Raw genomic sequence first — 20,783 nt, forward strand, 5'->3', positions numbered from 1 at the left:
CAGTTTTTCATGCCAGTAGACTGAAAAGGAAGTTGGGTGATGATGATAATCTCGTCAGTCAAGAGATCCTAGTAAAACTTATCAAACCCCCATTCTTACACATGAACCAAAAAAGGTCTTGGATTTCCAAGAGAAAAGAATTTGACACTCTGTATACCACAAGAGTGTTTAGTCAAGTGGAAGGATAGACCAAAAGAAGGTTCTATCTAGGAAAAGGTAAGCACACTAAAAAAGAGGTTTCTGAATTTCATTTTTTAGGATGAAAACTCTTCTTAAGGGGGGAGTAATGTCATGGTGACAATGGAATAAGTGGGAACTTAGAGAGATCGACTGTCCGGGCAAGGCACGGGTGGGGTTTAGGGGAGCCAAAAAGATCAAGTGCGGACCCAAGAGTGGCCGGACATTATTGAGAGTGGTCGGGCACATGTGAAGAGAAATATGCTATTAAAAGAGTTAGGAGTCCAGTCTTGGAGGCCTCTCTTTTTGGTTGTGGTTGGGTGGAGATGAACGAGAACTCTTAACCACCCTAGTCTCAACAAGAGGAGGTTGCCTTCATGTGGGAGCCTTACATAGAAAAAGCATTCACCCATATTTATATATATTAGAAAAAGCACTCACCCATAGTTATATGTATTCGAAAAATCACTTGCTTTCCAAAAAGATAATTCCAAAAATAAAGAAGAAGTGCTTTTGAGTATAAGAGCATGTAAGCTCTATAAAAATATAGCAAGCATTAATATAAAGTCTTGGGCCTACCAAACGTATAAAATACTATTTGGCATGCACAAAAGGTATGAGGCCTTGCCTTACAAAAATATTGACGCCTAAATATGAAACCATAAAAGGTTTTCATATGTCTTTAAAAATATCTCATAGTGGTCCAACACATGTTTCACCCACGATTAACACATAATCATTGCCTTCATCTAGAATAATATTAGTTAGTGCACATAACTTGATTAAACACATAGCTTCACCATATCATACCAGTGCACATAGCTTGATTAAATACATTAACCTTGGCACATCCAAAATAAAATATCTCAAAATAAAAAATTGGGCGTCCCCGTAGAGGTTAGATTCCCTCTTGCACGGGTTTATAAAGTTATAGATCTTGGGATGACTAGTCCAAAATTTATTGACAATCTAAATTGTTCAACACTAAAGACCTGCAAATTTAGATTTTTGAAAAAGTATATTTTACAAGGTATTAATCCATGTGATTCATGAACTATGAATATAAATCATTTGCATATCATCAAAATGCTCTATAGAAGCTAAAATTTTATAGAAATTGTGGACGTATCTAGGTTTGCAAGGCTTATTTCTCTCTTTTCTTATTATAGATCAGGCAAAATTGACTTGCATTCATTGAATTTTACCTTACGATTTATATCTTCATTTGGAAGCTTCTATACATGGATAAGTTGCTATTTTCATATCAATCATAACTTTCATTTTTTGGGAGCCTTAGGTAGGAAGAATATGAATGTTTTGCTACCCATTGTGAGGTACATTTAAATGTTGCATTACCATAATTGTACTTAGGAGAGGTATAATGTCGTAGTAGTAGAAATCTTGTTCCAAATACCATTTTTTTGGGTTATGCATGTCCATTCATGATTATACATAACATTTTAAATCTATAATTACACATATAAAACAATATTAATGTCACTTTTTGTGATATTAGCATTTTCCACTACCCACATGATCATTCCTCAATCGTTTGAACTATATTAGGGATGTTCTTTATGCTTATTCATATGTAAGATTTGACTCTCATCATTTTAAACAAGATTCTAAGGTTCAATGTTGATTTTTGTGTAAAGAATGTAGGTTTTACAAGTGTTTGCCTTTGGTTGGAGCTTTCGCAAAGATGGCTGGCATTTAATTTTTCAATTTTAAATAACCATCAAAGGCTTTTAGTGTTTCAAATTCACCCCATATTCATCTCCTATGATATATTCCAACCCAAAATAAATGTTATTAATGATGGAAGATTTTTTTGCAAAGATTTGTGATGGAACTATATCACGAGAAAAACTACAGGTGTGAAAATTGTATCAATGATGGAGGATTTTTTGCAAAGATTTGTGATGGAATTATGTTACGAGCAAAAAACTGCACGTGTGAAAATTGTGACCACTCCAATTATTTAGATCAATTGGACATCTTTTCATGTTCTCTTATGTTCAAATATATTTTTCCCATGTCCTTTTGACACATGTATAATACATATCTTCAAGGGTGTCTACTTTTTTGGATAGAGGCTTGAAACATCAAATTCTGTTTTTATAGCCCTCAAAAAAGACATTTTTATGTTATGTTGAGCTACCAAACTAGTGTTAAAGCTTTGTTTATTAAAAGCTTTATGCTTTTGACTCAAAGAATTTGTATAAAGCTTTTGATTCAAAGCTTTTCTATTTAAAGCTTTAAAGCCATATGCCCTAAAAGCTATAACATAAGATTATTAAATTAAAGGTTTTTTATTAAAAGCTTTATGCTTTTGACTCAAAGCATTTGTATTAAAGCTTTTGATTCAAAGCTTTAAAACCATAAAGCCATAAGCCCTAAAAGCTATAACATAAGATTATTAAATTAAAGCTTTTACCCCCTCTCTCACCTTAATACAAAAGCTCAAAAAAAAGCCAAGCTTTTTAAAAGCTGCAACCTTCTACCCCCCTCATCACACCCTTTGCTACAAAAGATTATATCTCTAAAAGTTTGTAATTAAAAAAAAGCTTTACTATTTCAAACCAATCCTTTTCAAGCTTACACTCTAAAGCTTTATTCTTTTTATAAAAAAAAGCTTTAAAAACTCCTAAGCTCTATAGCCCAAGCTTTCTCACCTTCTATAAGGCATATAAACCTTAGCTTCGTCAAAAGCTTATTAAATTAATAAAGGTTCATAATCAAAGCTTACAAGAGCGTCCATTTGAAGTGCATAATAGAAGCTTACAAGAAGGTCAATAAAAGGTCCATAATCAAACCTTAGCTTACAAGAAGGTCAATAAAAGGTCCATAATCAAAGCTTACAAGAGGGCCCATTTGAAGTGCAAATCTTCAAACAAATTCAACATCAAAGATTACAAGGAAGAGCAAATTTGAGAAAATTCAATCAAGAGTAGATCTTCAAGGCTTAATCCAAGGATTAACATCAACACTCTATAAAATCAACAATGCCTCATAGTTTTGTCAAGATTTTCTTTTTGTAGATTAAATCAAGGCTTTTTCAACCTACAACAAGTAAAAGATCCCTACTTGTCATGGATACTAAGTATCAACATTGTGTTGAAAGCACACATACTCATTATCCAAATTATATTGAAAACACATAAATCTAAATACTTGGTAACTCATTTTCAAACAGACAGAGAGCGTCTAAAACAAGTAAAGCTCCTTACTTGTTTAGAAAAATAGATACCAAGTATCTACATTGTGTTGAAAACACACAATTTGGATACCAAGTATCTACATTGTGTTGAAAATGGCTAGGGAGCTTTTAAAACAAGTAAAAGGTGCTTATTCTAGAATATGGATTTCAAGTTGAAAGACTTGTGTGTTTTCAACATGAACTCATACCAAGTTGAAAGGTTTGTGTGTTTTCAACACGAATTATATTAAAAACACAAAAGACTTTCAACTTGATAACATTTTTTAAAATAAGCAAAGATATTTTATTTGTTTTGGGTTTTCTTTAAAGGGCTACAAAAGTTTAAGTTTCTTTTAAAATACAATATCTTGAGCTACATGCTCATTTCTTTAAATTTTTTGGCACCAATATAACGTTTAGATTATAGTCAAAATACATGCATAGTATGTTGGTGCCAAAAGTTATGCATGCAGTGCCAAAATATTTAAAAATTGTGTATTGTAGCTCAAGTTATTGCATTTTAAGAAAACTTATACTTTGGTAGGGCTTTTTAGAAAGAAAAACAAAAAACAAGTAGAATATCATTGTTTATTAAAAAAATGGATTGCAAGTTGAAAGCCTCACAAGCCTTTCAACAATTCTTGTTGACATGCAAGCCTTTCAACTTTGTATCTATTTTCCAAAATAGGCATTTTTTACTTGTTTTGGAAGCTCTCTACTCATTTTTAACACAATTCATTACAAACACATGAGGTTTTTAAGTTGGTATCCATTTTTCAAAATAGGTAACTTTTACTTATTTTAGAAGCTCTTTGTTTATTTTAGAAATGATTTGTGTGTTTCTAACACAATTTGGATACTTGGTATCCAAATTGTGTGTTTTCAACACAATGTAGGTACTTGGTATCTGTTTTTCAGAACAAGATGAAAATTTTCACTTGTTTTGGCCTTTTTTTTCTAAACAAGGCATATAACTATTTCCAATACAATAAGGTAATAAATGGATTTCTCACTAGGAAATAAGAATAATTTAGAATAAATTGAAGTGTTATAATAAAACTTAAAATGGATACACAATATCCATTAAAAAAAATCTTTCGACATCTCAATATCTAGTTTCATATTCGAAATCAATACCAGTATGTATTTTTCTCAATATCTGGTTTTATATTCAAAATCAAATAACAAAAATCAATACCCAAGGTGTATTTTTTTTATTGAACTTAAAATCTTCATATACACTAACCATATTTAAAATCAATAGTATATATCATCTTTAATATTTTTATAATATTAAATATATAAATTTTAAAAAGGTTCATGATAAAAAAATTAAATATTAGCAAAAGTTAACATAAGATGTTTACTACTTTATTTTTATTTTATGTTTTTATGAATGATAAATTTAATCAATGTAAGTTATAAAAACTAAAATAATAAATTAATTTGTTCAGCATAGAGAAAATTTAAATCACTTCATTATCCTTGACTAAATTAAGAAGTATGTCTTTTTTTTTCAAAATGTTAAGGTTAAAAATTAAGTATCACCACGAAAAAGTTGATGATTTTTTTGTAAGTGTTTGTCATAAAACTCAAAATTTTATTTTGGGGTTATTTTGTACGCTTTAATCAATAGTTTTTTGGATTTATCTTTTGTTAAATTTATAAAGTGTATTTTTAAGGACATTTTCACTTTTAGATCAATTTCAGTAAATCCTAAAACATAAAAATTTAGTGTACTTTTCGATTGTATGCAAGCATCATGGTTTTTTCAAAATATGATTAAAAATGGATCTTTTTGGAGGGAATCTTTTAAAGATGCCAAACGTTCTCATTTTTAGGAGATATTACCCAGTGCATTCGCAATTGTGTTGTTTCTATTTCTTTCTCAACGTGCGCATACACACACACACACACAGATACACACACACATGCATGTAAGTGTATATACATACAAACACACTCGTCCACATGCACAGACATTCCACACACCAAAAGTGTTTTTTTTTGCAAAACAGGAACACACATACACACACTTTCACATGTTCACCCCCTTTGTGAAGTGAAGGGGAGGCATGGGCTCAAAGGCAAAAAACACACACTCAGACAAATGTACATACAACTTCACACGACAACAACCCCCATTAAAGCATGATCCAAAAATGGGTAAGTTTAAGTGCAAGGCCCTTGCCAAAAGAGTAATGGGTTCACCTATATGATAACCTTCAGTTTGAAGGCCATCAACTAGGTCCTTCAAAATATATATGTTAATGTGTAAAATTTAGAGAAATTTTCAAAATAGTGGCTTTTGCAACTCTATTTTCTTAGAGGCCTTCTCTAGAAGGTTTGAAGGACTTTGATGCCCTGTGAAGGCTCCCCCACCAACACTCTCAAGCAGGCTTGAGTTTTTAACAAGCACCCTTTCTCTTCAAATTGATGGGTTAGGTGAAATATATTTAATTTTAGTGTAATTTTTTACGGGCATTTTAAAAATTTCCAAGTATTTTATAGCTAAAATGCACAAAAATGGGCATGATGCCAGTCATCAAAAAGTGAGTATGCTCTCAAGGATCTCTCTCTCTCTCTCTCTCTCTCTCTCTCACACACACACACACACACACACGCACACACACACACACACGTCATACACACATACCACACACACGTTGTCTCTATCTTTCTCACACACACACACACGCACACACGTCATACACACGTACCACACACACGCTGTCTCTCTCTTTCTCACACACACTAGACACACATGTACACACGTCACACACACACACACACACAGAGACACGTCAGACAAAGCACTTCCATGATGCATGTACAACACACATAAACATAGGCTGGGTTCAGATAAGGCGGCAGCCAAGCTGCCGCCAGCCTGCGATGCAATCGCAGAGTGCCCCATGGCACTCTGCGTTCACAGTGGGCGGTGGAAATCCACCCCCCCCTTGCCACGTGTTGAAAGAAGGGGGTTGATATTGTGCCGACCCCCCCCCCCCCCCTCGCCCAAAACGGATTCCACCCTCCACGTGCAGGAGGAGCCCACGAATTTCCCAACGGCCATTTTTCCCAACGGCCATTTTCCCAACGGCCATTTTCGAACGTTCATTTTCCAACGTCCCTCCCCCCCCAACACCCTTCAATTTCCTATAAATTAAAGGGTTTAGGGTGAGATTTTGTACCCTCTAGAATTTCTAGAGAACATAATAAGCTTCACAATTTCCATTCTCCAAGGTGCTTTTACATGCACTTCAATCATGCTTTCTTTTTATCCACCTATTTACCTTTCTTTTAATGTTTTTGTGGTACACTTGCCATGCCTTTGACATTGTGTGCTTTTGTTTTTCTTTTAGGGGTGTGCGAAAAGGGCGGGAGGCAACGTGAAGCGAGCGCATAAGGTGACCCCTCACAAACCGCATTTCCATTATCATGACTTATCTATGTGTTTTTAATTGTGCTAATATTCTCTTCGTGTTTGTAGGTACTATGGATTCCAACACGAGCCATGAATTTGATTCATCGCAACAACGAGGCGACGATGATCCTATTTTCTCCCAAACTTCTCTCCCGCACTCTAATTTCTATTCATTTCCCCATCCTCCTTTTCATGTGCCACCTCATGGCTTCCAAGCCATGCTCAATTCTCCTTCCTTTTCTCCAAACTCTCCCTTCATGTTTCGCCCCCCCCATTCACCTATGGTAGCGCAACCTCCTAATCGATCATCCCCCCTAGGTATCCCAAACATGGGTTCCATTCCCAATTCCCCAGGAAGCCAACCATCACCCAACTCACTCAATAACCCCCCTTTATCTTCTCAACCAAAGCGAGTTCGTGGCATGAGGAAGGAGCCTAGCGATGAGGAGATTGTGTCAGAGACCCAACCTGCGCCAAAGAAACCCAAGAACTCCAAAAAGAAGGTGGTGGTGGACTTGGGGGAAGATGACGATAACGACAATAAGAAAAGCAAGTGGCAAGACTTTTGGGTTGACCAACTCATTCATGTCCGGGGGCATGAGTGAGGAGTTCAACAATCCTGGGAAACAAGGGGTCAACTTGTGGGCAAAGGTGGCCACAAAGCTAGCCGGCATTTACCTTGATAGAGCCACGGTCACTCCTCTTAGCCACGCTTCTTCATCAACAATGGATGATGCTACTTTCCCCGGCGGTGACAAGGATGAAGTAACTATAGCACTAGATGACGAGAAGCCACAAGCACCCATGTCCTCAAGTCGTCGAGTGACTCCCAAGTATGAGGAATCTTTGGCCACAATGGCCGATACTGGGAAACATCTATTGGACCATCTCAAGGAGACCTCTAGCCAAAATGTTGCCTTGGAGAGGGAGCGACTGAAGATATTGGCAGGATTGCATGCCACAATGAGTGAATTCCTTAAGGAAGGAAGGGGGGGCAACAAGTAGCCTTGGCGGAGGAAATTCTTGTTATTATTCTTGTATGAGTTTATAAAGTTTGGGATCTCGACGTTGCTTTGTTCCTATGCGTTGTATGGATTTATGAATGTTTCTAAGCTCCTAAGAAGCCATATAAGCTGAGAATTTAATATGTATCAACTTGTTTTGGATTTGCAGGTGACAATGGGCATGTCCAAAGACATTGCACTCTATTGTGCGTGGTTGTGTTCTATAGCAATCTATGAATTGCTTAAAGAACCAAGCATGCACAATGATGAGTGCATAGTGCAGACTTGGTTGCATGTTACCGAATGCATGGCACGATCTGTGAGGTTGAGGAAGATTGCGAACCGTAGGAGGGGTCATGAACACAGACAAGCGTGGGCATATCCATGGCCTCAAGGCTTTGTAAAATGCTATCTCCTAAGTGCTTATAGTGCTACCATGTTCAAGCGGCGTCTTAGGGTTAGCAAAGAAACCTTTCATTACCTTTGTGGGAGTCTAGCACCATTCATGCAAAAGAAAACCACAAACTTCCGTGTGCCTGTGTCTATTCAAGATAGGGTAGCCATTGCTCTAAGCAGACTTGCTACAGGAGATGGACTACTGGGCCTTGGTGACACCTATGGTTGCGCTAAGAGCACATGTTGTGAAATAATCCTTGCATTTTCCAAGGCAATTGTGAAATCGGGTCTCCGGAATATGTACATAAGATGGCCTTCAAGATCTCGGCTTGCAACTTTAGCACGAGAGTTTGAGGCACTTAGGGGAATTCCCTACGTCGTTGGTGCGATAGATGGTTCTCACATCCCCATCATTGCACCCCGTGACAACCATGTTGACTACTTCAATCGGAAAGGGTTCCACTCTATTTTGCTACAACTAACAGTAGCCGCCAATTGCTCAGTATGGAATTATGATGTCGGTTGGGCCGGATCAGCGCATGACTCCTTGAACTTCTCCAGAAGTGATATAGGGCAAGCATGTGCAAGGGGCGAGCTGGGTAACTATTGTTTGGTTGGCGACTGTGCTTACCCTGCACGGCTATACATGTTAGTGCCTTTCAAAGGATGCAAGGAAGGGTTGACACGTCTAAAGTACCATTGGAATTTCATTCAATCGAGCACAAGGATGCCAGTTGAGAGAGCGTTTGGTATGCTCAAGGCAAGGTTTCGCATCTTGCTAAAAAGATGTGACATGAATCTACGTCATGTCCCAGATCTTGTTGCGGCTTGTCTTGTGCTACACAACATTTGTATCCAACATGGAGAGTCTTTTGATATGGAGTGGGTACGTGAGGCGGAAGCAGAATTGTCAGCATGCTCTGGACGTGTAGAAGAGGATCGAAGAGCAATAGCTACCTCCATGAGGGAGCTTCAAGCAATACGTGAAGTTGACATAGAGGATGCAATGGAGAGCGCTCAAGGAGGCAATGAAGGGGGTGCGAGTGACCTTGGAGTTGGCTCGGAGCGGCGAGATAGTCTTGCCCGAACAATGTATAGAGAGCAAGCAAGGATGAATGTCCTACAAGTTTTTGGAAGGGCGGCTTTAGAGGAGCTGGACTCACCTACCAACTCCGATTAAGCCTTTGTAATACAAGTCTTTTGTCTGGCTTATTGTGGTTTGTAGTGTGGCTTCTTTATTTTTGTAGTTACACTATGCTTTGTGGACATAATATAGCTTTGTTCTATGGTTTTTGGTATGGTGTTTACTCTTTCTTCCGCCGCCCCCCAGTGTTCACAGTGGGCGGCGGAAGAAGTCAGGCTCCCTTTTACTTCCCCCTCCCTATGTGAACACTTGGACGGCGAAAGTGTGCATTTTGTAAGAGTTCCACCTGGAAAAGTGTGTTTGAGAGTATGTTTTCCGCCGTTCCAATGTGAACCCGTCCATAGTTTCTTTTTGAAGGGCGTCATGCCGTTTTTGAGCATTTTGGTCGTAAAACACTTGTAAAATTTTAAAATGCTCGTAAAAAAATTACACTAGAATACCAAATAAGTTGGAAGCGCAAAAAAAAAAACGCAAACTAATAGCGAGTTGGATACGATGACAACGATTGGAGACTGATCCTACGTGTAACAAAAACGACGGCAGGGTACTTTCCACGTGGCTTATCACAAAAGGTGTCCTGGAACACAGGCGTGGGGCGCTCCACCCAGTTTGCGGGTTGCGATCTGCCGCATGTGGCCGCGTGCAGGCAACAGCAACTAATGCTATCCCCCCCCAAACTGAGGCTTAACTCCTGCATTCATTTTGTTCATGGCATCCGTCCCTTCCCCTTACCTGCAGATATCATTGCCCTGTTCTTTCCCATTTGGGTTATGTGTTCCCTTGCTTTCTGCTTTTCCTGTGTTAAGGCTCCCCCACCACTTTTGATTAGCTGTGGCTCTTTTTCCTATTTGGGTATTTTTTTCCCTGTTTTAGGTTCCCTTGTTCCCCATCACATCCCCCTTTTAATTAGTTCTTTTATCCCATCTCTTCCTGTTCTCTTGGCAACTTGATTACAGTTTTTTCTTCTTACAAATTGCATATTCAGGCCTTATTTGCATAATTTGGCTCCATTTCTGCAAGAATTGGCTGGGATACCGGTGCATGTGCTGCACAATTAAGAATTCCATGTGATTTTGCTTAGGCAGCTCGGCATCCGTCCCTTCCCCTTCCCTGTTTACTCCAGGACTTTGCAGATATCATCGCCCTTTTCTTTCCCATTTGGGTTATTTGTTCCCTTGCTTTCTGCTTTTCCTGTGTTAAGGCTCCCCACCATAACATCCCCCTTTTGATTAGCTGTGGCTTTTTTTTCCCATTTGGATATTTTTTTTTCTGTACTAGGTTCCCTTTCTTTCTGCTTTTCCTGTGTTGGGTTCCCCATCACATCCCCCTTTTAATTAGTTCTTTTATTCTGTTCTTTTGGCAACTTGATTACTGTTTTCTCTTCTTACAAATTTATCTGCAGCATCCAGGCTTTATTTGCATAATTTGGCTCCATTTCTGCAAGAATTGGCTCTGGTTTAGGTGCATGTGCTGCACAATTAAGAATTCCATGTGATTTTGTTGCATGCATGCACCCTTTTTATGTATGATTATCAATTGAGTATAATCAAAATGCCTTCAAGTACACTTGCCTTTAGCCAAGCTTCTGAATCATCCCCAATGGAGCCACTACTCTCCAAGCACAATAACTCTAATGGTGATGGTGGTGGCGGCTCTGGAAATGGGGTTTCTTTCTTCAAACCAAAGGGCAGGCCTCATCTGCAGCTGAACACACTCAACAAAGACTCAGAAGAACTGATGCTGAGTGAGTTCTCCCTGCACATTGCTGGCATGTCACCACGCCTGCACAATGTCAGGAGCTCAGATTGCCTGGAGGGTATCCCATATGGAATGAGGTCATCAGCTGCAAACACTCCCAAATCCTTGCAGCCCACCACCTTTGAGACTCACCCCATGTTTGCTGATGCGTGGGACGCCCTGCGCCGGTCCTTGGTTTATTTCCACGGTACACCTGTGGGAACTATTGCTGCATTGGATCCAACTGAGGATTCCCTGAACTATAATCAGGTGAGTTATTAGAACATCAAAGTAGCATAAACTTAAATCTCATCAAACCGTATTTTAGTTCATCAAATAATCATATGTAGGATACTTCTTTGTCATAGGTAATATGAAATTACTGACTCATAAAACTCAAGTCATTAGTTTTTGAATTTTGTACACACATACAAGCGTGCGGCCTCACACACACACACACACACACACACACACACACACACACACACACTATATATATATATATATATATATATATATAAATTATAGTCTATATTTGTCTATATATATATATGTATGCATGTATGTATGTACGATATGTATGTGTGTATCGTATGTATGTATGTATGTATGTATGTGCAAATATTACATACATACATACATACATACATACATACATACATACATACAGTATGTATGTATGTATGTGCAAATATTACATACATACATACATACACACACACACACACACACATATATATATATATATATATATATATATATATATATATATATATATATATATATATATATATATATATATATAATATTATACTCTATTAGTCTAATATATATAGACAAATATAGACTAACATTATATTGTGTGTGTGTGTGTATAATGTTAGTCTATATTTGTCTATATATATTAGACTAATAGAGTATAATATTATATATATATATAATATTATACTCTATTAGACTAATAGAGTATAATAGAGTATAATATTATATATAATATTATACTCTATTAGTCTAATATATATAGACAAATATAGACTATATATATATATATATATATATATATATATATACTCTGTCCTCCCAATTGGTTCTAATCATACCAATGTTTGTTTGTTTCTCTCTCTCTCTCTCTCTCTCTCGTGCAGGTTTTTGTTCGAGATTTCATTCCGAGCGCACTGGCCTTTCTCATCAATGGAGAGCCTGAAATCGTCAGGAATTTCTTGGTAAAAACGCTGCACCTGCAAGCCCTGACTAAACGTATAGACAACTATACTCTCGGGGAAGGGGTGATGCCGGCTAGCTTCAAAGTTCTGCATGATGTGAACCGCAACACAGATACGATGACAGGGGACTTTGGTGAAACAGCAATCGGCAGAGTGGCGCCAGTTGACTCCGGGTTCTGGTGGATCATTCTCCTCCGCGCTTACACCAGGTCTACTGGTGACCACACCCTTGCAGACACCCCCGATTTCCAAAAAGGAATGCGCTTGATCCTAACGCTATGCCTCTCAGAGGGGTTTGACACATTCCCCACCCTTTTATGTGCAGACGGTTGCTGTATGGTCGACCGGAGAATGGCAAGTTCTCTCTGACAGCCCATAATCTCTTCATGCATGTAACATTAGGTACCTCTTTGACCTTAACGAAATGAATTAATTTGGCTTTTACAATGGTTCTTATGCAGGGTATCTATGGTTACCCAATTGAGATCCAAACTCTTTTCTTCCTTGCACTTAGATGTGCTAGGGTTCTCTTGAAGCCCGAAGATGGAGGCAAAGAGTTCATGGAGCGGATCGATAAGCGCCTTCATGCCTTGAGCTACCACATGCGGGAATATTTTTGGCTCGATTTTGAGCAGTTAAACAATATTTATAGATACAAGACCGAGGAGTACTCTCATACTGCTGTTAACAAGTTCAATGTCATCCCAGATTCAATCCCAGATTGGGTTTTTGATTTTATGCCCACAAGGGGTGGTTACTTTATTGGGAATGTCAGCCCTGCTCGCATGGATTTTAGGTGGTTTTGTCTAGGTAATTTTATAGCCATATTGTCATCTTTGGCAACACCGGAGCAAGAAGGTGCCATTATGGACCTTATTGAGGAGCGCTGGCAGGACCTCATTGGAGACATGCCCTTAAAGGTCGTCTATCCTGCATTGGAAAATCATGAATGGAGGGTTGTTACAGGTTGTGATCCGAAGAATACCCGATGGAGCTATCATAATGGAGGGTCTTGGCCAGGTGAGTGTCACATCATTCTTAATTATTAAAAGTTGCCAGATTTTTTCTTATTTTGTTCTCCCCTATTACAGTCTAGGCTTGCGCATATGATGATGTTATAAGCATTCCTTGCATACAGATTTTCATTTTTTAGTCTGCTCTCCCTCTCTCTTTCTATCATGTGCAAGACATGCACTAGCTAATCCCAGATCTAATCCTGAGGAGAGCAACCAGATAAAGACTCATTAGAACCAGAGATTAGGAGCAGGCATTGCTGATTTGGCAGGGACTTGACTGTTGGTGGACATGGAGGGGCTGTCGGCCAGTATATTCATGAATGTATCCAGTTGACTGCAGCAAGATGAATAAAGCTTTGTCCAGGAGCTGGTCGGCCAGTTCCATGTCTTTTTCCAGCCTGTAAAAGGCATCTATGCTCAACGTTTTGACTCATTCAGCCCTTGCTTGGCTGGGTCATAGGATTAGACTTAGGTTTAGGGTTTCTACCTTTTCATGGAGGCAGCCAAGGGCTGCAAGAACAGTTGTACCTTTTTGTACATATATGAATATACTGAATACTCAGCTCTCTCTCTCTCTCTCTCTCTCTCCTCTCTCTCTTCTGCATGCGTTTTTGCATCAGCATGTTCCAGGATGTGTTTAGGGCTGAAAGAAGACTACTAGAGCTTCCGCATGTAATATTGGTATTAGAGCTTCAGGCTGGTTATGAGATATTGTTGCTGCCGATGTCCCACCCACCCATTACTCCATCGTGCATGGATGAAACCATCGCCTGTGTCTTGAGCTTGTGGTGGTGTGGGAATCAAGAAACTTTGTCTCAACATCAAGCTTAGCAAGGCTAAACACTGGTTTTTCTTGGAAAAAAAAAAGAAGGCTAAACACTGGTTCATTCCTAGATGAAGGTGCATAGGTCCAAGGTACAAGAAAGTGCACAGGTACGAGGCCCAAGGCAAGGAACACAAGAATGGGAGTTCTCCGAGGAGGTTGGTTGGTGGTGTTCCACAAAGCCCAAGGGGATGGCAGTCCTTTTCAAGTCGGGTGCCACTTGGGGCACACCCAGAAAGGCTTTCAGGCAACGGTTCGAGGGGAGGTTGATCCTCCAAGGGGTGGAGTGAGAGTGCCAGACTCATTTCTTAGGAAAGGAGATCAAAGATAGTGTTCAGGGACAGGGCAAGAACGGAATGGGGACTGGATGGAACAGATTCATAGATCTTCATCAAAGTTAGAGTGGATTTGGAGACCGGGCCGGGTGTTCAGTGAAAAGGTTACCAGTTTAGGACGGATGACAGAGGGACTCCGGGAATAGAATGGGATGATCACAGTCATCCAAGAAATAGGTTGGAATCCCGTCATCAAGTTTAGCAGAGGGGGATGTCATGTGCAAGACATGCACTAGCTAATCCCAGATCTAATCCTAGGAGAGCAACAAGATAAAGACTGATTAGAACCAGAGATTAGGAGTAGGCATTGCTGATTTGGCAGGGACTTGATTGTTGGTGGACATGGAGGGGCTGTTGGCCAGTATATTCAGGAATATATCCAATCGGCTGCAACAAGATGAATATGTCTTTTTCCAGCCTATAAAAGACATCTATGCTCAATGTTTTAACTCATTCAGCCCTTGCTTGGCTGGGTCATAGGATTAGACTTAGGTTTAGGGTTTCTACTATTTCATGGAAGGCAGCCAAGGGCTCCAAGAACCGTTGTACCTTTTTGTACATATATCAATATAATGAATACTCAGCTCTCTCTCTCTCTCTCTTCTGCATGCGTTTTTGCATCAGCATGTTCCAGGATGTGTTTAGGGCTGAAAGAATAGGATTAGACTTAGGTTTAGGGTTTCTACCTTTTTATGGAAGGCAGCCAAGTGCTGCAAGAACAGTTGTACCTTTTTGAACGTATATTCATATACTGAATACTCAGCTACCTCTCTCTCTCCTCTCTCTCTTCGACATGCGTTTTTGCATCAGCATGTTCTAGGATGTGTTTAGGGCTGAAAGAAGACTCCCAAAGCTTCGGCATGTAACACTTTCTCTCTCTCTCTCTCTCTCTCTCTCTCTCTCTCTCTACTTAGGTTCCATCAAGGATGAGCAGCATGCCCTTGCTTGATTGTGGAACTCACCCAGATATTTGAGCGTGATTTACCCAGTTCTTCTAGGATTGTACCACGATTGTAGACCTCCTTGCCCAGTAGGGATGGATGCGATTGGCCATAAAGGACACTTTGACATCTCATGTAGACTGGCGGCATCATAGAGATTGAAGGTTTGCCGTACTGCATCCTTCAGAGGTGCCACTATGACACCTTGAGCCAATCACCACCCTCTTTGGGGATCAAATAAATAAAGCAAAAATGCTTGTCCACATGACCTCATTGAAGGGTGCCCATAGGTTAGCCTTCATGAGATCCAAATGTGGCTGGAAGCTGGAGACTGGTAATCCATCGTCACCCCGGGCACGGAAGAGTCAACTTCTCTCAAGAGCCCGCTTGATCTCATTCCTCAAAGAACGGTGAGTCCAAAAACCTATGCAGGTCAGGTGACACGAAGGCCCTTGTGTGCTGCTAGAGCCTTTGAGTCCCTCTGGCACTAGACTGGATTATTGGTTAATCAGCACCTGGTTTTAGTGTTTATTCGGCGCTACATAATTGATCATATGGCTGGACATCATAGTGGGGCAGCCTTAGCTGCGGATTACCCTTGTGTGCAGCAGGTTGTGAGCAGCTTGTGATCGGTGTGCTTTTTGAATCGACACTTGACAAACTTGTGATCGGTGTGCGTTTATAATTGATACTTGACAAACTGAGACTATGGAATTTATGGCTTCATAAAGCGGATTTCATAGAATCGGGATTTTGATGAAGTGTTTATATCCCGGGTTACCTGGGAATCTCTTATATACCGGATTTTGTGTATTTTTTGAAAAAAAAAAACCCTATTTAATGAATTTATGAGGTTTTGTTTTTGCCAATTTTTTGTGGTTGAATCCAATTTTGTTTAACAAAATATTTGTTAAAATTTTATGTTGCATGCTCTGTGCCTTCTACGTCGTGAATGGAATATTCATGACAATAGGTAGAAGTGCTATGCTTTCCACATATCATGGCGTGTCATGGCTTGCGCATATGCCATGATTTTAACCGAGAGGGGTGATGTGCGGAGATGTATTGAGAGCAAACCCTCTCCTACGTCTCCATCTCTTGCCTGCTACGTAACATGCATACCTGGAGCACCATTTGTTCCCTTGAGAGATCCACCTCTAGGCCATGCAACCCATCTCTTGGCATCTTGATAAACCCCTCGGTCAGCAAGAGAGAAAAAGAAAGAAAATAGTCTCTATGGGCCTGTTCTTAGGTTGTTTTGTGTGGTGGGTGGGTGGAAGGAGTAAATCAAAGAAGACAAAAGGAACTCCAGTAAATCAAAGAAGAAAAAAGGAACTCCAACAAGCATGAAGAGGGCTTAATAAATACCTTTGTCGAAGGGCTGCAAAATCTGCAGAAACTCTGGATGCTTGCAGAAGCTGCCACCTAGGAAAATACCACCGGTAGCATTTTGAACACCCTATAGGAGGGCCATGCAGGAGAAACACCACCCTCCGCTGGTGGTTGCTTGTGAGAACAGGTCTTTTATAGACTCATTCTCGATGGGAGCATGTCAGGATGAACCCATGTGACATGTCCTATGGATATGCTTTTGCATCATAAGCTTGGCCCTGTATAGACTCATTCTGGATGATAGCATGGTTGAACCCATGTGCCATGTCCTATGGATGCTTGAATTGGTCTTGGAACTGTCTAACTAATTTTGTGATAACTTTTTTATTTACTGGGTTTGAAAGCTTATACTGGGTTTTATCTCATTTTTGCAGTACTACTCTGGTTGTTTACAGCAGCCTGTATCAAGACAGGCAGGCCACAGATGGCAAGGAGAGCGATCGAGCTTGCTGAACAGAGACTGGCTACAGATCATTGGCCTGAATATTATGATGGGACTCAAGGTCGTTATATAGGGAAGCAAGCTCGAAAGTTTCAGACATGGTCTATAGGTGGTTATCTGGTGGCTAAGATGATGCTGGAAGATCCATCTCATTTGGGCATGATTGCATTAGAGGAGGACAGGAAGATGAAACCAACATTTGCGCGATCGGTATCTTGGACTTTCTGAATTATAGATATGGTATTTGAGGGTTTACCTTAACCATCTGCATCATAGCTTCATTAAAATACTTATGACTATGGTAGTATATAGATCAATGTTGACATGGTGAACTCATTCCTGGTCCAAAAGAAAGTGTGAAGTCTAATTACCCATAACTAAGCAGCAGCTCTTACTGGTTTTTCATATCATATGGCATATCTTGGCTTGCCATCTGCCATCTCTAATGTCATTTTGCTTGTACATCGTATATGTTTACTAAAGACAAATTAGCTACGTCCTCACACACATGCTTCTTGTCAAGAATCTTTTAATTATAGCTCTTGATTGATAAGTAGGTGCACACTTGAGCCAAATGCACATGGAGCCCGGGTATGTTTATGACCAAGTAAAATTACTAGCATCTAAGTGTCATGGAAGGTTTAGTGTTTTGCGCACTTCATGTTTTCTAATTTGTCTTTTGAGCATTTTGTCTTGTGAGGTGTTCAAGTCTTTCAACCTTTGTTTCTTTTTTCTTTTCAGCATTTTGTCTTGTGAGGTGTTCGTCTTTCAACTTTTTTCTTCGTTTTATATGTGGCTGTTTTGTTTTGGTATAGCTCTAATTTGGTTTATCATTTTCCACGGTGCAGGGACTTCATTTATCATGGGAATACTTTTTGATCTCATAGACCCTTCGGTATTTTGTGACTCCCTGCCTCATATAGATCCTTTGGGTCTCTTGTTAATGACAATGTGTGTGTGTGTGTGTGTGTGTGTGTACTTTTCATGTTATCTTGACATCGAATCTACTCATGGATCACATGTACCAACATTTTGGTCATGGATCACATGTAATAGCTTTTTTTGTCTCATAGATCTTTCGGGTCTTTCATAGATGTTAATAACATCTCTCTCTCTCTCTCTCTCTCTCTCTCTCTCTCTCGTGTGAACACCCATGCACCATGCATTCACACCTCTTTGTAAAATCCCCATAGGATCTCCTCGTAGAACGCTCTTGGTACAAGACTCCAAACCTGCAAACAAACAAACCAAACAAACGTGAAGGGGGTGCAGGCTTGACTCACCTCCCAACCTTGACATCCGTGGGCAAGCCCACAAGTCTTCGTTGTCCCCAACGAGCCACGAGCTAAGCTAACTAGATGGAGGTACCAACCAATCTCTACCTCTCGTGACGTCCCATACTGCTACACGAAGCTACCCTCGCGGGCCTCAAGGCTGCTGCCGGCCTCGGCTGCATAAAGCAGGTGCACGTCTGCACTAGATCCAGGCTCCTGACCATAGAGCTCTCACAAAGACACGCGAGACTCTATGAACTAATGACCAACCTTGGCCACCCCTTTTATAGGCTCTTGGCCGGTCATCGGGCATCCACACTTGGGCGCCCGCTCGTTAGTCTATCCCTAACTCAGCTCACCAATCAGCCTGCCTAGCTCCAAGATTCCCCAAACCTCGAAGCTAGTCTTGTGTGCGTGTAGCACACGGTAGATACACACTGTGCACATAACATACTCCCCTTCCTCTAAGAGCTCACTCTTGAGCTCACTAAAAAGCCAGGGTAATTCCTCTGAAGGGCAGTCAATGTCTCCCATGTAGCGTCCTTCTCAAACACGATCCTTTCACTTGATCTTGTATTCTGTGATAAGTGTATTACGCAATCGTCTTTCACTTGATCTTGTATTCTGTGATAAGTGTATTACGCAATCGTCTTTCACGAAATCCAAGAATCTTTTCAGGTTCGTGTGGAACAAATGGCATATCCTTGATATTTATAATTTCTTGAGGAGTAACTAACTGGTGTGTTCCACCCAGCACTTCCTTAAGTCTACTGACATGAAATACAGGATGAACTTTCACATGAGAAGGCAAATCCAATTCATATGTGACTGAACCAATCCGTCGTGTAACACGAAATGGTTCACAATATCTAGGGGATAATTTCGGAGATCGACCTGTCCGTAAAGTCTTAGAATCTTTTGGAACTCGCAAATATACCATTGTTTCTTCAGAGAACTCTCTGGGTGAACGATGTCTATTAGAATAAAATCTGTCTCTGTCTTAAGCACTTCTAATATATTCTTTTGCAACTTGTAACATTTTTTGCATATCTTGCAAAAAATTACATATTGCATCATGCTGAAGTCTTGAAAATCCCGTTGTAACAGGTGATCGAGGTTGAAAACCATACATAAGCATGAAAGGACTAAAACCTGTACTCGTATGCTTAGTACTACTATATGCAAATTCTAACATAGGAAGATAATCCTCCCATGAACTCTGTCTTTTGGAGACATATGCATAAAGCATATCCTCCAAAATTTGATTAACTCTTTCAGTCTGGTCATCAGATTGAGGATGATCTGAGGAACTCAGATTCAAAGTTGTTTCCAACTTCTTAAAAACAAGTCTCCAAAAGTCACTTGTAAACTGAGTCCCTATCCCCGACTATGTCCTGCGGTAACCCGTACAGTCTAAACAATTGCTCGATAAACTGCCTTGCTAATTGCGTAGCTGTAATGGTCTTCTGTGTGGGTAAAAATCTAGCTATTTTTGTTAAGCGATCCATCACAACCCAAATAGAACCGTGGCCTTGACGTGTTCTTGGCAATCCAGTAATAAAATCCATGGAAATACTTTCCCATTTATTACCTGGGATTTGCAAAGGATGCAACAGCCCACCAGCCTGTCTAAAGCGTTCAGCTTTATTTGCTTGATAAATTTGACACTTGAGAACATAATCTTCTACATACCCTTTTATCTTTGGCCAATAAAAAGTGTGTTTCACTAACGATAATGTCCTGTGTACCCCAGGGTGTCCAGTAGAAGGGGCGTCGTGAAACCCCTTAAGAATCCTGGATCTAATGTCCGGGATTTGTGGTACACAAAATTTGTCATTATGGAATAGTAAACCATTCCGAATCATCCATTGATCTTCTACAGCCTAAATGGTAGGTTGTTCAGTCATTGAGTCTTGGTCAATCAATTTTGATATCCCAACCATCCAGTACAAACCAATTATCCTTGGCTTTATGCAATTTTTGGTGTATTCATGCTGATAAACTTGTTGTAATCATAATTAAACATCAGACTGGAGTTGTAAAAGGGTAGACACTGCCCTTGAATCTTGAATTGGATTCTGTCAAAATGGACCAAAATAACTATCAGTCCTACAAAGCCCTCTCAATTACTGAAATAAGTCAGTAGAAATCTTGGTGAACAACAAAGTATTCACCTCTCTAATTCAATTAAGCACATCTGCGACACTATTCATGGACCTCTTTCGATAACGAATCTCAAAATCAAAATCTTGC

The 20,783-nt window shown here is 39.8% G+C and overlaps 2 protein-coding genes and 1 long non-coding RNA gene across 3 annotated transcripts; all 3 read left to right on the forward strand.

Moving 5' to 3' along the window:
- Positions 1 to 6,521: 6,521 nt before the first annotated feature.
- Positions 6,522 to 7,280, forward strand: LOC147608438 (uncharacterized). The gene is made up of 3 exons (XR_015264520.1): positions 6,522 to 6,622; positions 6,742 to 6,786; positions 6,870 to 7,280. It is a non-coding gene; the product is annotated as an uncharacterized LOC147608438 (long non-coding RNA).
- Positions 7,281 to 8,856: 1,576 nt separating this feature from the next.
- On the forward strand, positions 8,857 to 9,461 carry LOC147608439 (uncharacterized). The gene has a single exon (XM_086788972.1). The coding sequence runs from the start codon at positions 8,931 to 8,933 to the stop codon at positions 9,381 to 9,383; it is 453 nt and encodes a 150-aa protein (XP_086645098.1). The 5' UTR covers positions 8,857 to 8,930; the 3' UTR covers positions 9,384 to 9,461.
- A 578-nt stretch (positions 9,462 to 10,039) lies between these two features.
- On the forward strand, positions 10,040 to 17,759 carry LOC147608440 (putative alkaline/neutral invertase F). The gene is made up of 4 exons (XM_086788970.1): positions 10,040 to 11,354; positions 12,230 to 12,661; positions 12,769 to 13,327; positions 17,189 to 17,759. The coding sequence occupies exons 1-4, from the start codon at positions 10,869 to 10,871 to the stop codon at positions 17,482 to 17,484; spliced, it is 1,773 nt and encodes a 590-aa protein (XP_086645096.1). The 5' UTR covers positions 10,040 to 10,868; the 3' UTR covers positions 17,485 to 17,759.
- The last annotated feature ends 3,024 nt before the right edge of the window (positions 17,760 to 20,783 follow it).

The sequence above is a fragment of the Cibotium barometz genome, chromosome 53, assembly GCF_041138505.1.
Source record: "Cibotium barometz isolate CiBa-2024 chromosome 53, ASM4113850v1, whole genome shotgun sequence".
NCBI classification, from domain to species: domain Eukaryota; kingdom Viridiplantae; phylum Streptophyta; class Polypodiopsida; order Cyatheales; family Cibotiaceae; genus Cibotium; species Cibotium barometz.

Bases quoted from the DNA above. Each gene is read 5' to 3' on its own strand.
- LOC147608439 (XM_086788972.1), top strand. From the start codon at position 8,931: ATGCCAGTTGAGAGAGCGTTTGGTATGCTCAAGGCAAGGTTTCGCATC.
- LOC147608440 (XM_086788970.1), top strand. From the start codon at position 10,869: ATGTATGATTATCAATTGAGTATAATCAAAATGCCTTCAAGTACACTT. The intron at 11,355-12,229 runs GTGAGTTATTAG...TCTCTCGTGCAG, and splicing joins ATTCCCTGAACTATAATCAG to GTTTTTGTTCGAGATTTCAT. The intron at 13,328-17,188 runs GTGAGTGTCACA...TCATTTTTGCAG, and splicing joins TAATGGAGGGTCTTGGCCAG to TACTACTCTGGTTGTTTACA.